General features: G+C 39.0%; 1 protein-coding gene across 1 annotated transcript in view; it reads left to right on the top strand.

Annotated features, from left to right (window-relative positions):
* The window catches only part of LOC126369329 (uncharacterized), a 202,899-nt gene that overhangs the window by 15,040 nt on the left and 163,860 nt on the right, over window positions 1-23,999 (top strand). The window contains exon 2 of the mRNA XM_050013657.1: window positions 20,915-21,111. Coding sequence (XP_049869614.1) covers window positions 20,962-21,111 — 150 coding nt within the window. The 5' untranslated portion in view covers window positions 20,915-20,961. The remainder of the gene's footprint in view (window positions 1-20,914; window positions 21,112-23,999) is intronic.

Below are 23,999 nucleotides of genomic sequence, written 5' to 3'. Positions count from 1 at the left end.
GTTGTTCATAAAATGTGTTGTAATACAGTGGTCCTAATTCCGATACACACCATCTAAGTTTATTTTAAATTATAGGTACCTGTAGTTTTCTTTGCCGCCGAAAAGGAACGGAACGGGTAATCGACAGAGATAAAATTTATGGAACACACGTCAATTTTTGGCAGATATTTGAAAACCTTCCAAAATTGTATATTGGCAAATAATCCCACAGAATTAAGATGCTGTCGCACACGTCAAACGGATTGCATATGAGCGAGATGCCTATTTTATTTGACCGGGTTGTTCTTTCATTTTAAAATTAACAGTTGCCTATTATCCGTCCCTTTGCTTTTCAGAAACTGACGGGTATAAACTGAAATAGAATAGGAGGTCTATGCAGAAATCGGGGCCATTGTCAGAAATTCAAAGAAGTTTCAAAGAAGTTTCTTACGTCTTAACTAGAACGGCTAAGGGCTAGAGCAGCCTGTTATAATCTGTATCCAAAACCTTATAAGTAATCTAGGAATCTTCAAGGCTAGAATGAATAGGAATTTACTAGGTAAGCGAGACCTTAGGCATATCGTCACTTAATAACAGGCGAGATTATAGTCAAACAATAGAATCAATAGTAATTTTACTTACAAAAGATATGCTGTTTTCAAAGTCTGAGACAGTTCTGACGCTTCACAATTGATTGACATGGGTAGTTACGTAGGTCAAAGATAAATTATGAAATTCTGATTACTAAATAAAGACAGACTTAAAGATGACAAAAAACTTTTTCTTTTTTCTATTTAACTTATTTATGAATTTTAATAAAGAAAAATGTAATAATAAATGCGACATTTTGTCACGTTTTTCTATGACGTCACATGTTGCTTTTTCATACAAATTCCATAGTAATTTGGTGTTTTGACGTTTAGTAAAAAGTAACTGATTTGACTAGTTACAAACCAGAAACTAGCATATTCTCAACACGACGACGCGACCACAATTATTCAAATTAGAACTGACATGAAACATCAAATGAACCTTTTCTTAACCTTTAGTCGGAGGCCAGATCTGGGACTTTCTATTGCGTCACGAGTGGACATTGGCCCCACAATGTCCCGAAGTGGACATCCATATTGTCCAGGCGACAGTGACAGATTGTCCCATTAATGAGACACTGTTGCCTAAGGTACACGACCTATGGTCTGCCACCATAATGGAATAATGTAATTTTCTGCCTATTAGCCTCGCTTACGGGGCAATATTTTGATTCTATTAACGTTTTGTGATTGGACCGTGGTGGTCTTATTGTGCTTAATAAATCTTTTTGATTGTAAGTAATTTATTTAAATGTTCGATTTTTTGTCATCTTATAGAGACGAATTTAGAATAAATTCTTTCAGTCACCTTCAGACTTTTTTTTACCTTTGATGGGTTTGCTCTTGGCCCAAGACTTGCCCGAAGGCATTGACGAGGACTAAGATGGAGAAAGCTCGTCCAGAAGGCGCCTGTTCACTCTGGGCTTGAAAGCACCCGGGTTATAAGCATTCGGAAATACAGAGGACGGCAGAGAATACCACTCCTTAGCAGAGACTACTTGGGGCTCTGCGCAGCCCATGTAGTATGTGCCGAAAGGAATATGATCCCAAGCAGGGCACATTAAGCAGTCGCCCAGAAGCAGTCGTCAGCTACTGTTTATTTAAGTATGTAGTCGTTACATGAGCCACGTCAGGGTTCTTTGACGGTTCAGTAGCAACCCTGACACCAGGGTTGATGAGGTAGGTGATTGTACTCACAACACATACAGGAAAAGTATGTGCCAATAGATTCCGAAGAACGACTCTATACTAATTAGTATATATACTGTACTGTTTTAACGATACTATCGACATCTGAACCAACCTAGAGCCTACAGGCTAGTCACAGGCTATACGTCAATAATAATCCGGCTGCTAATATTATGCGCGTGCGCTCGACTCGTGCTCGGGGTCGGCGCACGCGCTGCCTCCGCTCTTGCTCCTTTTGTGTCACGTATATTAAACTTACCTGTGTGTGTAGCACGGATTTAGAAGGCAATTCTCGTTTATGTTCATAGATGAAGAAATGGGTTTTGGATGTTGGACTTTTTTATCGGTACATTGGGTGTTTTGCTGGCTGGAAGAGAATTAAAAACATAACGTGTTCTGTTGCTTATATTCTTGAGTGTCGTGAAAACTGACAAGGCCATCTTCTAAAATTTTGGAGTTCGGCGGCGGCACTTGCGGTTTATATCCTTTCTATTTTTGTACCTTAATACCGAGTACTTAGGTACTAGTGTAGATTATTCTCCAAGTAAGGGATTCTGCTCTCTCTCTCTCTCTCTCTGGGTCATCTCGGTGGCGCAAAATACATTTCCCCAATGTCTTCTACTAACCTTTATGTGAATCAGCCTGTTGTTTATGTACACGCAGAATATATGAGTGTGTGTGTTCGTCTGTTAAGTTTGAACGTCTGAAAAGCTTTGTTTGAACAAGCAACGGTATAAGTAGCAAACATATTAGGAATAATTTGCGTTTTTTGTATACGGACGCCGTAGGTAAACATTTGAGAAGAGTCCTTTGTTTTAAGCACATTGTAACGTTAGGTAGGTACAATCTATGGCTCACTGCTATTATGACGAACTTCCCCACAGTCTCGAAAATTCGTCATCATCAATTTAAGAGCCACGCTCTTGTCGGTGTAGCATTTTCCATTCCAGTCTATCAAAGGCCAATTCCTTGACTTTCCTATAAGACACGACGTTAACCTTTTCTTTAATCTGTTCCATGTAAGCTCTTCTTGGTCTTCACCTTCCTCCCTTTCCTTCTAGCTTTCCAGCTATGATATTTTTAATAAATTCGTCGTGTCTTATTAGGTGTCCAATCATCTTGCCTCTTCTGTCCTCAATAAAAAATAAAAAAAAAACACCAAATACATTAAACATTATTCTCGAAAATTAGATTTTGTCAATTCGAACGGGATATTTTTAATAGCTCTAACTACATAAGTTAATTTGAGACTTGTAAAAAGTTCATGTAAGATGTTCAAAACGCGTCAATTTTGATCTTTTCCATTACAAACAAACGCAAGATCGTAATTAACACTACCGTAGTGTCACGGGTTCGATCGAATTCTCAAGCTTTAAACCAATAGTGATTTATTAGACTGTATGAGTTTGAATTCTTATTTGGATTGTAGATAATTACCAGGATTTGTGCCCGGATAATGGCAAAAGGCTCGCCCCCTATATTTTTTTTTTTTTTTTTATTTTTTTTTATTTTTGACGTGACTTATTGTAGATTTGCCGCAGATGGCATTAACTACTTGGCCGGACAAATGGGGAGCGCTGAAGGCTCTCACCCGGTGGCTCGCCCCCTATTACATGCGACTTATACGTACCTAGCGAGAAATGGGTGTATTGTATATACTATACACAACCCCTTAGGGGATACAGGCGTGATTATGTCACCACACATACGCTTGATCATAATTAAAACTACCGTTCGATACCTCAACACAGTGTAGAGTGCAGACGCATTATAAAAAAAACCTAGTTTTTAGACTATGCTCTGCCCCCAGGCTTCGCCCGACCGCGATACGATGATAATCATCTTGTGGAATGTAATTCTTCCTCTCCACATTAAACTTACAAAAACTGTCTTGTACAAGTTATTATCTGAGCATATTACGATAGAAAGTGGTTACATGATATTCCAAGTTAAACGGGAATCCAAGTGTGATGATAATCTGCAAGAAATAAGATGTTTTATTTAGTTTTCCTTTTTTTTATTAACACAGTTTGATAGTTGATAGAGGAAGAGCCTTAACAGCCCAGTTAGAAGATTGCGACCCTCACAGTAAGGTTGCAGTCACCTACTTTTTGGAGTCATATTTTTTATTGACACCTTTCGAAGCGTGTAGCTCGAAAACGGGCAAGAATTCAGAAAAGTATATAAAAACAAAGTTGTAGAAAATTTTATGGGCTTTCATTCATTGACAGAACTTTTTTCTCTAGAACGCACCGTTTTTGAGATATTAACGAAAAACTAAAAAATGAGACCTTTCTCCCCTCCCCCACTCCGGCTCGCCCCCTATGCGTGGGGATTTTTAACATGTTAACTCCCAAAATACTCTGAATACATTCTTGAAGAAAAATCTTAAGATCTCTCTCACGTACTCTACAACCCCTTTTAGTTCGGTTAATGAACTAAAAATACAAAAAATGTCACAAAATAATTAATTAAGTATGAAGTAAATTCATTAGTCGCAATGTTCCATAAAAAACGTTAAAGAACAATTGAAAAATTATTGTCTATGGAATATTTTTTTAGGATTTATTCATATAAAAATATTAATGTGAAAATTATTTCCCCCATTATAATATTATCATTTATACTACTATCTAAAACGGAACGCCATCAAAATCATAAAGCGACATCTCAGTCTGTACATTGATGGAGCACATATACAAAGAACCTTTATGCCTCTCGCCTTGAACTTTAAGCTCTTGAACGAAAGCTTTTAAGGTTATCGCTTATTATTTATTACTAATGGAACCCTTGAACAGTTTTTCTGACCTTCTTTTTTTTCGAAGTAATTTCGGTTCTCAGACAAATGTGCTCAAACTCAAGTGGGCGAGTTTAGTGGGAGTTTTTTGCGAAAGACTTTTACGGCGACAAATAACACGTTATGTTGTAACTTTCCATGTAAAATTCTATTCTATACTTCTTCTTAGGCTATAGTCTTAGGTACTAAATCTTTATTGACCTAAGTATAATAGGCTCATGTAGGAATTCAGCTCGTATATTTGAAAGTGTTAAAATTAAAAAAAATAAACAGTCAAAACAATCATGCGAATGATAAAATTTCACCCGAATGGTTATTTTTACATACATATATAAACTTACGCCCGTAATCCCTAATGGGGTGGGCAGAGCCACAAGTAATCAAAGACAACTTGCAGCCACTGTTGATACGATGTCGTGAGCTGGACATGATAAACCTTATTATATATGGATATTTTTCCATCCGAAATATTCAAATAAGCTCTATCGTACAATCGAAGAGTTCAAATATATACCCATTGGAATGAATTACCATCTGTTATTTATAGAAATAGAAAAATAAATAGGAACTAGGTAAAAACGACAGACGTACGCAGGTAGAGCGGATGAAGGATAATATGATTACGAAAGCAGTATACATAAAGCGAAGATTGGTGGTAGGGCTGGCGGAGGAAGACCTAGAAGGGCGTACATTGACCAAATTGGAGATGTCCTTAGAAAAGGTTCAGTACGATCGACTCTGTACCGACGTGCGTGTGTGAAACGATTGATGAATGTGGAGGAAGCAAGGGAAGTATGTCAGGATCGAAGTAAATGGAATTCCAAAGTCTCAACTTACCCCGGTGGAAAATAGGCATGAGTTTATGTATGTGTGTAAACATCGGAGACGCTGAGATTTGCGTTTGACGATTAGGTGACGAGGGGCTCGGTGGCGCAGCGGTAAACGTGCTCGGTCTGCGATTGTTGAAGTTAAGCAACTTTCGCAAAGGCCGGTCATAGGATGGGTGACCACAAAAAAAAAGTTTTCATCTCGAGCTCCTCCGTGCTTCGGAAGGCACGTTAAGCCGTTGGTCCCGGCTGCATTAGCAGTCGTTAATAACCACCAATACGCGCTGGGTCCGCGTGGTATCCATCCATAGGGAAGGCCCGTGCCCCAGCAGTGGGGACGTTAATGGGCTGGTGATGATGATTAGGTGTCATGATTCATATCATAATAATAATATAACGAGTTCATAATTAATCTTCAGACAATAGCCTTATTATAAATTCATTGCTTTCACATACTCATTTCCCAGTAAAAAGGTGACTAGCCATAAAGCTGGAGTTTATGATGATACAATCATCGAAATAACTGTGTACAAACCGACAAGATTTTATAGTAACCTTCCATTAGACGATTAGTTTTGAACAGTCATGCCGTAAGCTGACTGATGGACAAACAAACAGTAGGTAATCGGGCTATTAGTACCGGAGACGTGTTATTAAACTTTTATAGACCGTTTAGTGACAAAAACATCGTGAGTAGAGTCAGCGGGTTCGATTCGGTAATTGTAGGAATATTGGGGGGAATAAGAAAATGCTCAAAGCCACTTTGAGCATTTCATCTAAATCGAAATAATTTCCTGATTTCCGAGCATTTCTCAAGCAAAAATTACAATACAAATACACTTTATTGCAACAAAATAAAAATAAATAATTACAAAAGACTCTTAACTAAGTACATGGCAAATGGCGGCCTTATCGCTTAAAGCGATTTCTTCCAGACAACCATAACGTGGGGGAAAATTATAGGTATCATGTTGCTCTAACAGAACGCTCGGTGAGGTGGAGTACTTAGTTCATCTTGCGATGGATGTACCTCTGACTACCCCAATTTGGATATAGTCGTGAACTTATGTACGTTTAAGGGTTTAAATTGTAAATAAATATATAATGTTTGTTGGAATATTGAGTGCGATAAGATCGGGAATTCTCCGCTCGCGAGTCTGTTTCTCCAAAAAATACAATCTAGACCTTTTCAAGGCAAGAGTGAATAGGCACTTTTTAGGTAAGCGTGTTCCATCCTCGGCCACATCGTCGCTCATTATTAGGTGAGATTGTGGTCAAACGGTTATCAAAATTAAAAAAAAATATTAAAACAATACAATTATTTATTGCACCAAAATAAAAATAAATAATTACAAAAGACTTAACTAGGTACACGGCAAAAGGCGGCCTTATCGCTTAAAGCGATTTCTTCTAGACAACCATAAGGTGAGGAAAAATCAATCGATTGTATATTTTAACTGTAACTGTCACTCCATATTGACCTACACCGAGCTGGTTAATGGATGAAAAGTATTTTATATTCAATTAAATATGTCAATAAATTTATTGCAAGTGGGTTGCCTAAAATATTTAGTCCAGAATATGATCAATTAACAAATAAATAAATTTAGACAACCCACATACTTAATCGACATATTATTTTTTTCTATGGTGGGATCTTAGACTATTAGAAAAACCTTTCATTACATGAATCAGCATTTTATTAATTCCTGTTTGTTTTTCTACGTGCACTCTGTTAAAGTTATTAAACTATTAAGCCATCAACATTAACGTGGCTTCATAAAGTAATGTCATAGCTAATTATGACGATGGCATAACATTGAATTATTGAGTATGTTTTTTGTTCAACTTCTAATCTTCGACAGACGGGTGTCTTAAAGATTTATAATTGGGTTCGTCGGTGAAAGTTTTAAAACTGAGGGCATAGGCCTTTTGAAAATTGATGGGATTTGGGGGCTTATATGCATAGTGTTATAATTATAAATTCATGTTTGCTTCTGATCTTCTATCGTGTGGGTTTTGAGGTGGAGTACCAACCTCATCAACCCTGGTGTCAGGGTTACTATTGAGCCGCCAAAGGCCCCTGACATGGCTCATGTAACGACTACTTACTTACATCAGTAAGTAGTAACCGGGACTAACGGCTTAACGTGCCTTCCGAAGCACGGATCATCTTATTTTTGGACAATCAGGTAATCAGCATGTAATGTCCTAACCAAACTAGGGACTACAAAGTAATTTTTGTGATTTGTCCCAACCGGGAATCGAACCCAAGACCTCCGAATCGTGAGCCCAACGCTCAACCACAGAACACCATTTCGTATTGATTATTTAGATTATTCAATGAAGAAAGCAACCGTCCCGTTTCCGTTCCCGCCAAAAACCCAGGAACATAGTTTATAATAAACACATTTCATGTTCCATTTTTAAATTTCATTTCAAATTTTTTACCAACGAAAATTTCTCGTTCAAATCGGAAGACACAAGCTTCTCCAGAAGAAATTAGGTGCCATACGAAACCCGGTGGACCGTAAAAGGCTTTATAGGATACTTATAAAAAGCAGTGGCTACCCCCTGGAATGCGGCCATCGGATCATTTCGGTGATTACCATCATTACGAGCTGCGCCCGCGCACGCGAGCTGTTATTATGTCACTGGATTTATTGACAATTGTTTGTATTGTTGTACTACTGTTTAAGTTAGACTAGAGACCTCATGATTTACCTTCTCCCTCTTGTAAATGTACAAATTGGGTCAAGAAACTAGATTTCACTTTTCAAAAAGCGATTAAAAAAGAGTGTGTATTGTAATTCATGATTGTATTGGGCAGTTATGGAAGTAAAAAGTTAAAAACTGTTCATATAATAAAATACACTGTAACTGCTCATTTACTGTTAATTATAACTTACACATAACACACACATACATTTGTTGCGTATACACATTAGTTGGATGTAGTCTGAACATAAACCGTATTACCTAATCTGAAGTGATATGTCTGTAACCTATTGTGTGTAAGTACTTAATAAATAAATACAATATCTTTTTCTCTCGAGTCGGTTATGAGATGAATGGCCAACATCATCAACCCATGGTCGGGCAGGATTTCTATTGAGCCAAAATATATATTTCAGGATCTTATTAGGACCATTTCTTTAGCTAGTTATACATCTTGTTCTATCAAACCAAAGGTCCCGGTTTCGGTTTTTAGAGTGATTTTTTTTCACGTGACTTATCGTAGTTTTGCTTCAGATGACATTAATTACTTGGCCGGACAAATGGGCCGACTAGAAAATTTAAGACGATATCCCCGAGTGTACGGACTCGTTAACCTAATTTTAAAATCTTTAACCAGAAAGTTTATGACTATTATTTGACCTGCCACCTTCTTTATAATTCATCGAGATTCGATAAAATCAATTCATAGTTTTGCATAATCTATGGAAAACACATAAAAACATCCGTTACCTTATAAAATTCGATAATAAATATTATAATAGGAATATTTTTCGAGAAATCTGTGCCCACGGCATTGAATTTTTAAAGACAATACATTTATTGTGTGACCACCAAAGTAACACGTAACACATTTATAAAAATTTGGAAACAAAATTAATGACTTCATTAGTTCGACGTATTATAATTACAAAAGAAACTATTGGTTGAAACGCTGTCTACTTATCAAAACTGGTTCTGATAAGTGAGCGAAGAAACGAAATTAGGAACGCGTAGCATAATTTTTTAGGAAGTTAGTCTCTATACGACATTTTTCGTGTTGTGTTTGATGAGGTTGGTAATCCACCTCACAACCTACAGGATAGAAGAAGATTACATACTACATGACATATTTATTAATACAGACTCTACATAACCTAAATAGTCAAAGCAACAGAAATTGTTTAACGTGGATTTAAAATGGCTACTTCTCAGGCACCGCTTAAATCTTCTTCTTCTATCGTGTGGATTGTGAGGTGGAGTACCAACCTCATCAAACCTGGTGTCAGGGTTAATATTGAGCCGCCAAAGGCCCCTGAGATGGCTCATGTAACAACTACTTACTGACAATCAGTAAGAAGTAACCTGGACCAACGGCTTAACGTGCCTTCCGAAGCACGGATCATATTACTTTCGGGCAATCTAGTGATCAGCCAGCAATGTCCTAACCAAACTAGGGACCACAAAGTAATTTTTGTGATATGTCTCCACCGGGAATCGAACCCGGGACCTCCGGATCGTGAGCCCAACGCTCAACCACCGGACCACGGAGGTCGTTTAATTTTTGAATAAGAAAGCAATATTGCTATTTGACATTTGTTTGCATTGCGCACTTACTTTTATACGCGCAAATGTCAAATTGCAATATTGCTTTCTTAGATATGGCCATTTTAACCCCCCAGAACCCTCCACGGCCTCCATTAGTCTGGTGAAGTAGATAGGTACCCAAGGCAAATCTACATAAGCCTTGTAGGAAGTCTTTCCTTTTTAAATATGCCAATAATGCTCCCTCCTCTTTCTAAGAATATTGTTCTTCTTTCGCCTCGACCTCCGAAACCAGTAAATACACCGGGGTGTAGATTATACACGGTGTTCAACCTGGGGCCTGTTTTATAAAACTTACAATTGTAAATTACAACGACAATTTGATGTTCATTACGTAACTAATATTAAACTGTAAAATATTCGTGATCACACACTCCGCAATGTACATCAGTCATTGTAATTTACAATTGTAAGTTTTATTAAACAGGCCCCTTGTCCTTCAACCATTATTATAAGTAATAAACTCAAGGTTATTCCATGGGTGTAATGCCTTTATTGTGTAATCTGATACTGGTGCATTTTCGATGTTCTTATTTTATTCGTTTATTGAAAATGTTATTTGATTAAATGTTATGGTGACGTATTGTTCTTGGCTCCATTGCAATTTTCATCGTACATTTTATTTCCAATGAATGAACTTAGTAAGCATATAAAATGTATAACAAGTGTGTTTGATTTTATGTGAATATAAAGGTTTTGATCTTCTTCTTCTTTGTGTGGGTTGTGAGGTGAATTACCAACCTCATTAACCCTGGTGTCAGAGTTATTATTGAGCCGCCAAAGGCCCCTGACATGGCTCATGTAACGACTACTTACTTACATCAGTAAGTAGTAACCGGGACCAACGGCTTAACGGCTTTTTGGACAATCAGGTGATCAGCCTGTAATGTCCTAACCAAACTAGGGATCACAAAGCGATTTTTGTGGTATATCCCCACCGGGATTTGAACCCGGGATCTCCTGATCGTGAGCCCAACGCTCAAACCACTGGACCACGGAGGCTGTTCGTTTGTTGAAAATGTTATTTGATTAAATGTTATGGTAAGGTATTGTTCTTGGCTCCACTGCAATTTTCATCGTACATTTTAATTCTCAATGAATGAACTTGGTAAGCATATAGAACGTATAACAAGTGTTATACATATCAAAAAAGATAAATATTTGTTATGAAAACTGCAAACTTTATGTTCATATGGTGCGCAATAAAAAGCAGATAATATAACGTAATAAATAGAAAAAAAAATTGAAGCCCATAAAAGTTTTTATGACTTAACGGCGACAGAGGTGTCAAATGTCGTCAAAAAAAAAACAAAAAGAAATATTTGTTTTTTGTCTCCGTTTCGCAGCTCAGAGATGCATTGAATGTCTACTGTTTGTTGATTTTGTATATTTTGGAAATAACATAACATAAACAGCCTATATGTATAGGTACGTCCCACTACTGGGCACAGGCCTCCCCTCAATCAACTGGAGGGGGTATGGAGCATACTCCACCACGCTGCTCCAATGCGGGTTGATGGAGGTGTTTTTACGGCTAATAGCCGGGACCAACGGCTTAACGTAAAAACATGCAAATGTTTGGAAATATGTTTTTTTTTTCATAACTAGAGAACAGACCTCCGCAAATACATACATAGCTGTCATCCACGTAACTCTCCTTTTCGCTTCGCCACAGTCGGGCAAAAAGTCAAGTCCGACGAACAGCAGTGAACGTGTGTGCGCCAGCGCATAATGTGCCAGCTTCCGCGAACTGCCGAGTAAAACGGTTTGTTTGAAACCAATGATTTATGGACAATAAATTGTTTGTCCAGGAAACAACGTTGGTTATTGTTAAACAGCAATTTGAGCAAATTAATATTTATTTGTAAAGCGATCGGTTGCAGACTTTTGTTTGTTATTGAGTCTTGGTTTTATATTCAGTTGAGACAGACATTAAAATTGAAGGAAGTGAGGAAGGGGTAGACCTAGGAGAACATTTATGAAACAAATAAAAGAGAAGGTGCAGGTCGTGTCGTATCGGGAGGTGAAGGTTTTGGCGGGAAGAAGAGAGGAATGGCGAATACTCCAACGACAAGAGCGCAGCTCTTAAATAGAGAGAGAGAGAGAGACAGACATAAATCATAAAATAACATAGCATCACGCCTGTATCCCCAAAGGGGTAGGCAGAGGTATATAGTATTACAATACACTCACTTCCCGTCAGCTATGTTTAAGTCCCATGTAACAGAGGGCGGGCTTATTGCCAGTAATCGGACAGCACAACCCGTGGAAACCACGTGATATCAATTAATCTATGATCAATATGAATTCAATCTCATAAAGTCGAATTCAACACCATGTAAGTCATGCGTTCTTTGAATATCACGAACAAGGAGGAGCTCGGTGGCGCAGCGGTAAACGCGCTCGGTCTGCGATTGTTGAAGTTAAGCAACTTTCGCAAAGGCTGGTCATAAGATGGGTGACCACAAAAAAAAGTTTTCATCTCGAGCTTCTCCGTGCTTCGGAAGGCACGCTAAGCCGTTGGTCCCGGTTGCATTAGCAGTCGTTAATAACCACCAATCCGCACTGCCCGCGTGGTGGTTTAAGGCCCGATCTCCCTATTCATCCATAAACAAGGCCCGTGCCCCTGCAGTGGGGATGTTTATGAGCTGATGATGATGGTGATGATCACGGACAAAAACTGTGGATAGGCAAAATCGTTGCAACTTGGCTAAGACCCGTGGTCTAAATCAGTCAAGTCGAATAACTTTGTGTGTTTATGAATGACTCTGTACAAGCTTACAGAGTAATTGATAAACACACAAAGTTATTTCAGTCAGTGTATCGCTTCCGATCGATCTGACAAAAATCGGGTTAACTCCGATATGGGTTGCGCAAGCGTCTCGCTTATTTACGGATGCAACGAGAAATGTTTACGCTACTGTCAGTTCCTGCGTTCCTGGTACTGTTGTAAGTTCGTATGTTAATATTATTCTATTTCCATAAATCATTATTTGGCTTTGCAGCGTTTATTACGACAGATGATGAGTTTTCAAAAGAAACATTGTGAAGTCACCGGCGTCCCTTCGGTTTGGAAAGTCAGACAGGCAGTCGCTTCTGTAAAAAACCGGATCTGTCAAATCTTCAGGTTTGGCAAGCGGACCTCGTGATAATGATCCAAACGTGAATTCAAACTCATAAAACATAAGTTTAATATTTTAATTATAATATTGTCTGTATTGTCAGCGCAGGACCGATCGTCGTGGAGATCCTTGGGGGAGGCCTATGCCCAGCAGTGGGCGTCATACGGCTGATGATGATTGTCTGTATTCTTACGGGTATATATTGTATAGGCCTTAGTTACCTGAATAAAAAAAGTGGAATTCTGTAGTTTAGAACCCCAGCCAGGATTTGAACCGGTGACATTTAGATGTAAGTCACGCGGTCTTCCAAGAGGACACGCCCGGTGTCTTTTTAGGGATGGTTAATTGTATCTAATTTAATAGTATACTATAGTATTCATTGCCCTTGTTGGGTCTTATTTAACTCACTTTTGTAAAGTTCTACTAGGAAGGCGCTATGACCCGCACTACAATATGTCATCTGACTGTAAATATTTATCAGGAGGATCACGAAAGTAAAATAACTATTGAAAGTTGATGAAATTATATTATTAACTTTATAAGACTATCAATTACAATTCTGAACACAATTAGATACACCGAAAATACTTAACACGGTAATTAAGGTCGGGCATAGTAGCTAGCCCGGTGACGGAACGGGAGAGACTGGCTAGCCGCGGGGCAACGCAGGCGCTGCTACAAAAAATGCTGACATAACAAAAATGTATTAAATGTGTCGCTACACCCTGCTAGGCCCTCTATCCTTCTTCCTTTCATTTTCACACACATCACACACACACACACAACTTCGCATGACACACACACACTTTTTTGTGTATTCACATTACTTTCGAGTTCTGCCACGATTAATTAAATAATTACTCGCAACTCCAGTCGCATCCAACAAAATTACGATAAATAAATGCTTGTTTTAAAAGGAATTTAACGGGATTCTGCTTGTAAGTAAGACAAATAACAAGTTATAGGTACGTAACTCGTTACTGTGATACCATTTCGCTCCAGTTTAATTGGGTTTACTTGCTCCACATACCACATTCCATCTCCGAACTTCACTGCGAGTAAAAAAAGAGTTGAAAAAGTGAGAAATTAAGGTCTGTAGGTGCTTGCTTGCGTGTTACTACAGTTTGGAGGTAAAAAATGTTGTGTTGTTTGAAGTGATGTCTTATCAAGTGCTGTAAGGAGAAAGAGAAAAATTAAGCTTCTGATTTGACTTTCTCTAAGCATCAAGATAAGCATTCATTCTTGACCCAAAGAAAATAATCCTTTACAGTGTTTTGTTTTACAAAATGAAGACGAAACGATAAACCAGGTTTAAAAAACCGTGTCACGAAAGAAGTCAATTTACTTTCATTAAAATCTATCTATCGTCACGGACTCTGTGGTCCAGTGGTTGAGCGTTGGGCTCACGATCCGGAGCTCCCGGGTTCGAATCCCGTTGGGGAAATTACAGGCCATAGTTAGCACATTACAGGCCAATCACCAAATTGTCCGAAAGTAAGATGATCCGTGCTTCGTTACGCCATTGGTCCTGGTTACTTCCTAATGTAAGTTCGTAGTAGTTACATGAACCGTGACAGGGGCCTATGGCGGCGGCTCAATAATAACTCTGACACCAGGGTTTATGAGGTTGGTCATCCACCAATCCACACTATAGAAGAAGACAAGGTATTGGTATTGAGCAATAGTTGAATAGTTCCCTTTGCCTTCTATGGAACTTGGAGTTTCTCAACAAAGTTTTAGTCAAAGTCTACTATTAGACATGAAATTGCGAAGAAAATACGCCTTAAACGCTTTTCCCGCTTTCACAGGTCTATGTGGAGCTACCTTAAGACTTTATTGCACCGTTTGTTGTAGTCTTGTCTTGTAATTGTAAATGAATGTACAAAAAGACAGAGATCCATAAATATTATCTATTCTTATCTGACTACCTTCCGAAGAAATTCCTTACTTTAACTCGTACTTCCTCATTCAAATTCCAAGAATGTCTTCTCTGATTACAGTAGCCAGTAAGGAGTCATTATGACGTCACAGGCCTAATGAATATTTTTGCTCGCAGCGCCATCTCGCGTGTACATTCTTCTGTAAATATTGTAATCTACGATTAGGTGCAAATTTGAAGTTTTGTAAACTGTTTACTTTGTCGTTTCTACTGCGAGATTCTTATTGCTTAATAGATGACACTCAACAATTTAAGAGCCACGGTCTTGTCGGTGTAGCATTCTCCATTCCTATCTATCAAGGGCCAATTGGGTCTTGTACGGTCACGAGTACTAATATGTATACAATTTGGATCCATGTCACATTAACTTTTTTGACAAATTAAACCGTAAGTCTCATTAAATGTCAAATATGATAGTGCGACAGGGTTCTAAAGCGGGTACATGATATTGCTCATGACTGTACTAGGTTCAAGATACGAGGGGAGGTCAAAAAGTTCGCGGAATGAGGGGGAAGGGGGTCGAAATTAAACACGAAACTATTTTTCCTTTTCAATATATTCTCCCTTAACCTTAACACATTTTCCGGATCTATCAAATAATTTGTTTATTCCATCATAAAAAAAAAGATTTCTCTTTGCTGTCAAAATAGGCCGAAATTGCAGACTTGACTTCTTCATCATCGCCAAATTTTCGTCCACGCAGTTCCTTTTTCATTTTTGGGAACAAATAATAATCGCTGGGGGCCAAATCTGGACTGTAAGGCGGGTGGTTTAATTTTTCGAACCCGCATCGGTGAATGGCAGCCGTCGCAACATGGCACGTGTGGACGGGTGCGTTGTCGTGCAAAAGGAGCACACCTCTTGACAGCTTTCCTCTTCTTTTTTCCTTGATAGCCTCTTTCAATCTATCCAGTAAAGAAGCGTAGTAATGTCCCGTTATAGTCACACCACGATCTTTATAATCAATCAGCAAAATACCTTCTGTATCCCAAAAAATAGTGGCCATGATCTTTCCGGCCGATTATGACACCTTAAACTTCTTTGGAGGAGGTGTGCCTTTTTTATGCCACTGCATCGACTCTTGCTTCGACTCAGGTTCATAGTGGTGAACCCAGGTTTCATCTCCAGTAACAATCCGGGCCATAACTTCTTCCTTATTCTCTCCACAGAGCTCTAAAAACTGGCGAGAACACTCGACACGCTCGCTTTTTTGAAGTGGCGTGAGCATTCTTGGAACCCATCTTGCGCTGACCTTAGTCATCCCAAGATGTTGATGTAGGATATTTAAAATACTTGTTTCGGATACACCGACCATTGCTGCAAGCTGCTTCTTCTTCAAGCGGGTATCTTCTAATACAAGTTTCTCTACTTTTTCGATGATTTCCGGTGTGGTGGCCTCAATGGGCCGTCCGGAGCGGGGATCATCTTCAATCGACTCTCTTCCTTGCTTGAAAAGACTATGCCACTTGTAAACCATGGTTTTACCAGGGGCAGAGTCCGCGTAAACTGCTAACAGCTCTTGAAAAATCGTCTGAGCGGATTTTCCTTGCTTGGTGAGGAACTTAATGACGGCGCGGTGTTCAATTTTATCCATATTCGCTGAGTTCTTCCCGATTCACTTGTTTGCTGGTCGATAGTTCAAACGTTAATGACCCGATTTGCTTCAAACTTGGTACATATACTGTTAATGAGGTGTGCAACTAGCGGCTACCTGTACGAGCAAACCAACCCCCTCCAACCCCTCCATTCCGCGAACTTTTTGACCTCCCCTCGTAAATTATGAAATTCTGATTACTAAATAAAGGCAGATCTAAAACTAACGAACATCATTTTCTTTTTTCTATTTAAGTTATTTACGAATTTCAATCAAGAAAAACGTCCGTTAAGTCCGATAATTTATCGCGTTTTCTGACGTGTGCTTTTTCATACAAATTCCATAGACATTTCGCGTTTTGACGTTTAGTAAAAAGTAACTGATTTGACTAGTTGGAAACCAGCCTATTCTTTCACTTCCTTATAAGACACGATCGCCTATTGTAATCTGTTCCATATAAGCTCTTAACATAACATAACAAATGCTTTTCTTGGTCTTCCCCTTCCCATCTTTCCTTCTATCTTCCCTTCCATGATGTTTGTAATAAATTCGTCGTGTCTAGATGACCTTACAGTCTTTTAAAGACTAACCAACAATCCGTCGCACAGTAGGAGCCGTGTTAGCTCAGTTGGAAGATCGTTTGACTGTCACTGTAAGGTCGCAGGTTAGAATCCAGCACGGGACTTAAGATTTTCAAAATCGTTTTTCGAATTCATGTCGCGTGTGTGTTCTGTTGTGTTGTTTAGATAACGAAGGCAACTCTGTTCAACGCCATCTATAGTTTTTTTGGAGAACGTAGCCTTGAAAATCCCTTATTATCCTTCATTTTAATGTGGCCTTTATAGACCCCCAGAAGGTAGGGTTGTGACGTTTATTCTCCCTCTCTTTATTTAAGAACTGCGCTCTTGTCGGTGGAGTAATCACCTCCACTCCATAGATAGGGCGTGTAGAACGGTGGTTGCCCCAATCGCCTTCCGTTACGCAGTACACCGACCAATTTCTCAATCGGTGATGTTATAGCTAGAGCCCTACCAGAATCCATTTCCTCGGCCTCCAACCAGTACTGATACCGCTGCTGCCCGGCATCAGGGGTGCGCCTTTGAAGTAGCGGCGCCTACTCACAACGTCACAAGATCGTCATAGAACCTAAGTAGCATTTTATAGGTTAGGTTAGGTTAGCATTTTATAGGTTAGCCCGTCCCTGTGAGCTACCCACTACGTTCTGCTAATCCTGTCGCTGTTTGGTCGGGGACCGCTTATTTTTATATTCGCAGCTAACCATCAATCTGATGGCCGTTCCACAATCCGCCAGCTGTGGACCCCGTAGATGGCCTACAGCTCAGCCTACTACACGTAGTGATGTTTATTAGCACAGTGATATAGTCGAGATTACACTGTTACCTAAAACCAATTACTTAATTACTATTCAATGTATTATTCCAAAAACGTATCATTATTAATTACCTATATCGTTCAAATTAATTGACACATACCTCACGTGGGGATTGTACAATAACATTATTTTTTGAACTCGGTTAAAAAAGGAGACTCACTCTCCTTTATCAGAGTCACGTAAAAAATGCGGTAAAGCTGCTGAATCTGTTCCAAAATGTGTTACCGTTGTAAGACCTTGCAAGTTGACTCTTTAACTGAGTCATACTTTTTAAATCCGGGGCGCGAAATGATTCATAACTTAATGATAGTAACTAAATAATGTTATTGAAATCTATAGATTTTGATTTTGACGTTTTCTTCTTCTATCGTTTGGGTTGTGACGTGAATAGGGTACTTTCCGACTAGTCAAATCAGTTACTTTTTACTAAACGTCACAACACGAAATTACTACGGAATTTGTATGAAAATGCAACCTGTGCGTCATAGAAAATCACAAAGTATTTTTTGTGATATGTCCCCACCCGGAATCGAACCCGGGACCTCCGGATCGTAAGCCCAACGCTCAACTACTGGACCACAGAGGTAGGTTCTATGATCTAAACCCTGAATAAAAACCATAATTTACTTTATGAAACCATAATAATCATAATTTATTTAATTTTTTTAGTGTTAGTGTCGTAAAAACCATAGATTAAAGGAACTTTTGGCACACACAGTCGCATATGGCTTTGACTACTTGACCGGGCTAATGGGGAGCGCTGAGGACTCTCATCCGGTATAAAATTTACGACAACAGGCCTGAGGGTCTCCAGTTGGGCGCTAGGCAATAGCCTGCCCTCATATATTAAAAAAAAACTACTTTATCTATGAGTACTGTGGTTGTTCTATTACAAGTAACGGTATTACCATGCTGGAATAAATCGCTTTGCAGCCCAGAGGCTGAATTGTACGTAAGAGCGGTGTAAAACCTGCAATTACTAGATTATCCCGACGAAGTGTTAATGTACAAAATGCGTGCGCATGAGCATCCATTTAGTTTCGCTACCATTTCGTGTAGGTTGATAATTTTACATTGAATTTGTTGTTTGTTTTGGTTTAAGAGATTAAGATTCTGTTATGAATTATACAGGTGTTAGTCACATCGTAACGAATGCTAGGGGGGATGATTCAGACTATGATTCTGAGTTAATATCAAGTGGAATTTCCTGTCGAAAAATTCATGAAAAATTTAGTGTTTTAAATTATTTTCAGTTCCATACTTTTGCGAAAGAAAATTCCACTTGATATCAACTCAGAATCATGCTCAGAATCGTCCCTCAAAGCTTTCGTTACAATATCACTAACAACATACACACATAAACTCACGCCTATTTCCCATCGGGGTAAGCAGAGACTATAGAATTCCATTTGCTTCGATCCTGACACACTTCTCTTGCTTCCTCCACATTCATCAATAGCTTCATACACGCACGCCGGTTCAGAGTAGATCGTATTAAACCTTTTCTAATGTAATGTATGTATTTGTGTGTATGTTTATTTATTTATTTATTAGTGTGTCACTATCAACTGTATATTTTAATGAAAGTAATTGACTTCTTTTGTAACACGGATATTTTCAACCTAGTCTATCGTTTCGTTTTCGTTTGGTAAAACAAAACACTGTAAAGGACTGGCACTGAGTTCTTCCGGTCAAGTATTACAAAAGCTAGACAATAATAGCATTTGGAAATGTCTTCGAATGATTACAATTATAGCAGTAACCGTAATTATGACAATGGTCGCCACAGTCCTGACGAACTGAGACAATGGTCTGACAACAATGCTCAGTGAAAGGAATAACCTAATGTAGCATTGTGCAATTAATATGAAACTAGTTAGCCCGAATGCAAACAATATGAGTGAGAAAATTTTGTACCACAAGTATATACGAACGGTTTGGTAGCTAGATGTGTTTGTGTTACACACACGCACACACATACGTAATAATACTTAGTACATTGTTCACTAAGGCATAGAATAAGGCATAATACTACGTATAGCTATCAGCGTCTGAGCTAGGTTTACCTCACCCCCCCTTGAACATAGTTTAGACTTGAATCATATGGCGTCAGACGTCACACACACAGATGCGCGTGTACGATAACGTCAATGTGTTGTATCTGTGTAAAACGAGGTTGTTTGTATGAAGTGTCCGGGGTGTGACCAAGGGATATAAAGTGATCTACCATCCATTTTTTATGTCAAAAATTACTAACAAACTTATAATTTGCATGTATAAGATGATCATAGTACAACAATAATAGCCTCCGTGGTCCAGTGGTTTGAGCGTTGTGCTCACGATCCCGGAGGGGAGGAATCCCGGATTCAAATCCCGGTGGGGACAAATCACGAAAATCGCTTGATCCCTAGTTTGGTTATAAGACACTACAGGCTGATTACCTGATTGTTCGAGAGAAAGATGATCCGTGCTTCGGAAGGCACGTTAAGCCGTTGGTCCCGGTTACTACTTACTGATGTAAGTGACATGAGCCGTGTCAGGGGCCCTTGGCGGCTCAATAGTAACCCTGACACCAGGGTTTATGGGGTTGGTAATCCACCTCACAACCCACAGTCTAAGTTACTGTACCGTTGATATAAGTGTGGACAATTCAAGTACCACGCTAATTACCGTGAGTCTAGACTGTGTGAACTGTGGACGGATGGTGCTAATACGGATTTATTGCCTAGTAATTGTTATCACGTCGCGTCGGTATAATGGTTATTGGGCGCCTAACAGTCTGATGTACGAGCATAAATATTATACACATTAACTTCTGTGACAAAATTGAACTATAAGTCTCACTAAATGTCAAATATGTGTGTGAGACAGGGTTGCGTAGGTACATGATATTGATCATGACTGTTATATGGTACATTTTTCACTGCTTTACTGTGATGTGAAGTTACCTACTTGCGATTTCTTTCTAGAGTTGTGAATAGTTTTGAAAAATCACTTTATTTTAAGGCTATGTGCTGATCACTTATCAGTATAGGACTTTGTATCAAATGGCTGCATGCAGTCTTTCAACAACATATGGCGGGCTTGTTTTCACGTATTTATTAATAGTAAACGAAACATTTTCTCTATGACAATCTCACCAATTCCCTTGTTTTCCGCCCCCAGGTACAAGATGGCGTCAGTCGTGTAAACAAAATGGCGGCGCGCACGTAATGGCGGGCGCAATGGCAGCTGCGCACGGCGGCGAGTTGCGCGTGCAACATTCGCGCGACGATTCCCGCGACTCTGGCATCTTCCACACCACCAAGGGATTGTGGAATGCGCCTGGGCAGAATAACTGCTTCTTGAACAGTGCTGTTCAGGTAAGTCTTATATAAAATACCTTTTTTACTGTCTTCAAAAAAGAAGGAGGTTCTGAAGTCGGCGCAAATAAAAAGACAGCCGAACTTCATGTTCTACCCGTTGTCACAAGTAAAGTAACCACGGTGGAGCGTTTGCAGGGTTTGTAGGTAATGAAAATTGCTGATTGCGTCGACTTCGCAATTGAGATTCTACCTCCAACATTGTATTCAACAAAATATCATTTCTTACTTTTTATTTAACAGTTTTTGAAGCCGGTTATTTTTTTAATTGCAATTGTAAGACTACTGTTAGTATAGTAAATTTTCTTCTCCGTCTCTTTCTCGCTAAGATGTACACTATCTTTCTGTCCTGGTATCACTGGCTCCATGTTAGAGCGCGCTAGAACTGTAGCTGTACTCGTAAGTATTTAGTTTTCAAATGCGATAACTTTAAAATAATCAGTAGGTACCATTACTAAGGTTGCGCTTCGGCGCACGTTTCAAGGTGTTAGAGGTGTTGTTCCTAGAACCGAAACAGGATAATGTTCCTTTGGTATTCTGATTCAGGTAAGGCCATAATTACAGACACGAATTTCCAAGAAACTATCTGGTGGTGATAGGTATGGTTTTGGGTTAGACAATATAAGTTTAAACGCACTACAAAAGAAGTCTTGCGAAAGCGGCGCTAGTGTTGCATATTCTGCATAGAATTATTAGCTACAGGCTACGTATAAAACCGCACCTGTCAAATCTTAGGCGATTCACACACTGCCCCGCATGATGCAGCGTAGCGCGTGGATGCGTGTTCTTCCGTTGCTTGTAAGTATCTCCGTTTGTATAGAAAACACGCACAGTCTAACACACAGAAAACGCATCCACGCGCGTTCATGCGGGGCAGTGTGAGAATCGCCTTAAGGTTAGGTTAGGGGACTGTGAAAAACGGGCGGTGCTTCCACCTATTTCTACCAAAGTATTTCTCCTAGGGGAAATAGATTTCCATTCATTTCTACTACATAATCAGAACATACTATTTAGTTATGTAGCATCATGTCGACAATCAACACATAATAATATCACGTAATACACGTAACGTATACTGTAATACTTTTAAACACCAGACAATAGTTTATTTAAAAATAAATATTTATTTAAGTATATAAAGTCTTTTGTTTGTGATTATACGATTATTGCTACATTGACATCATAAAGCATGTTGTATTAGAGCAGTAGACATGAATGGAAATCTATTTCCCCTGGGAGAAATACTTTGGTAGAAATAAGTGGAAGCTTCGAAAACGGGATAACGCTAGGGAGATGATTTGTTAATTCGTGGAGACCTTTCGAGGCGCGGACTATAGGTATTTTATACCCGTTCGTTTTGTAATAAAACGGTTAGAATTTAATCGGGCTCGAATTCAAGGTGTGTCTTCAGTTTTGAAAAAAAAAAAACCAAAGAAGTAGCCATCGAATTTTTCAAGCAAGCGAGTCTTTACAGCCCAAAAAAGTTTTATTACGCATTTATCCTCAATTTGGGAGGTCTTAAGCTTTCAGCTTTGACAATATTGGTTTAAGACCAAGATAAGTATTTGTTTTGCAATCGCAAAATTCCGAGACGTTTGTTCAATATCTTACACTCCTAAATAGGCTTCAGCAAATAGTGGGTACATGTATTTGATGATTGTGGGTGGTTATTGACATGTTCCAATGTGAGAAGTAGGTACTTAGGTGTGTAAAAAAGTGACCTTTGACCAAAGAATAAAGAATACTGTAGAACGGCAACTCTCCGGCATCCACAAATTCGTATCAAAAGCCACGTGACAGCCGTCCGAAGCGCGGAATGAAATCAAATCTTATTTTTCAGACAATCGGGTGATTTCAACTCTGAAAAAATCAGAGACAAATCTTAAAAAGTGATGTTTTGTTAGACGTTGCCCCACCGGGAATCAAACCGCGAGGACCTTCGGATTAGTTTAGTACCCACGCCTCACAGAGCTTTCTGTTAGACCAACGTGGTGATAGGTGGCGAGGTGTAACGCTGTTGATAATGGTTGAGTCGACTGTGGTAGCGAGAAATTAATAACTCATTAGACCAAGTCCGGTACTAGAGCACAAACCTGCGTCCGGCGGTGCTCTCCGTTTGAGCACATGGGGGTTAAAATGGCCACATCGAAGCAATTCATCTAAGAAAGCAATATTGCTATTTGACACTTGTTTGCACTGCTCACTTACTTTTATATGGGCAAATATCAAATTGCAACATCGCTTTCTTAGATGAATTGCTTCGATGTGGCCATTTTAATATAACCCCCCTGTAGTAAATACACACGTACATTATAATTTACTTTAATTAAGTATAGAAATATAATAGAACAAACGAAGTAACAATATTTATTTATTCATCATCATCATCAATTTAAGAGCCACGCTCTTGTCGGTGCAGCGTTTTCCATGGTACTTTTTTAGGGAAAAATAGGGCAGTGGTTTCCCTCTTGCCTTACGCCCCGCAGTATTCTGTCTGACGCGCGTGGGATGGCATCCAGGGTAGTCTATTACAAAGCCATACAGGACTCCTGTCCTCCGCCTCTGATTTATTTATTCATAAAACCCATAATTCAACATGCGGTAAAAGTTAATTAATGAATCCATAATAAAAAATATTATTATAAATGCAATACTAGTATACCACTACAATTATAACTTAACTTAAACAATGAGGAAAGCAAACGGAAACCTCGTAAAGGCTTTCATAATCTAAGTTAAGCCATTGTCATAAAACGAGATCGTGTGAGATTGTGGGAATCATCACATCTCTGACATTTATGATGGAAACGTCACGTCGGTTCAGCAGGTGGCTAGGTAAATCTACATAAGATCACGCCTTATTCCCGTTGGGGTAGGCAGAGAACATG

Source organism: Pectinophora gossypiella, chromosome 9 (genome assembly GCF_024362695.1).
Source record: "Pectinophora gossypiella chromosome 9, ilPecGoss1.1, whole genome shotgun sequence".
NCBI classification, from domain to species: Eukaryota; Metazoa; Arthropoda; class Insecta; order Lepidoptera; family Gelechiidae; genus Pectinophora; species Pectinophora gossypiella.
This window is presented reverse-complemented; position numbering and strand designations above follow the sequence as displayed.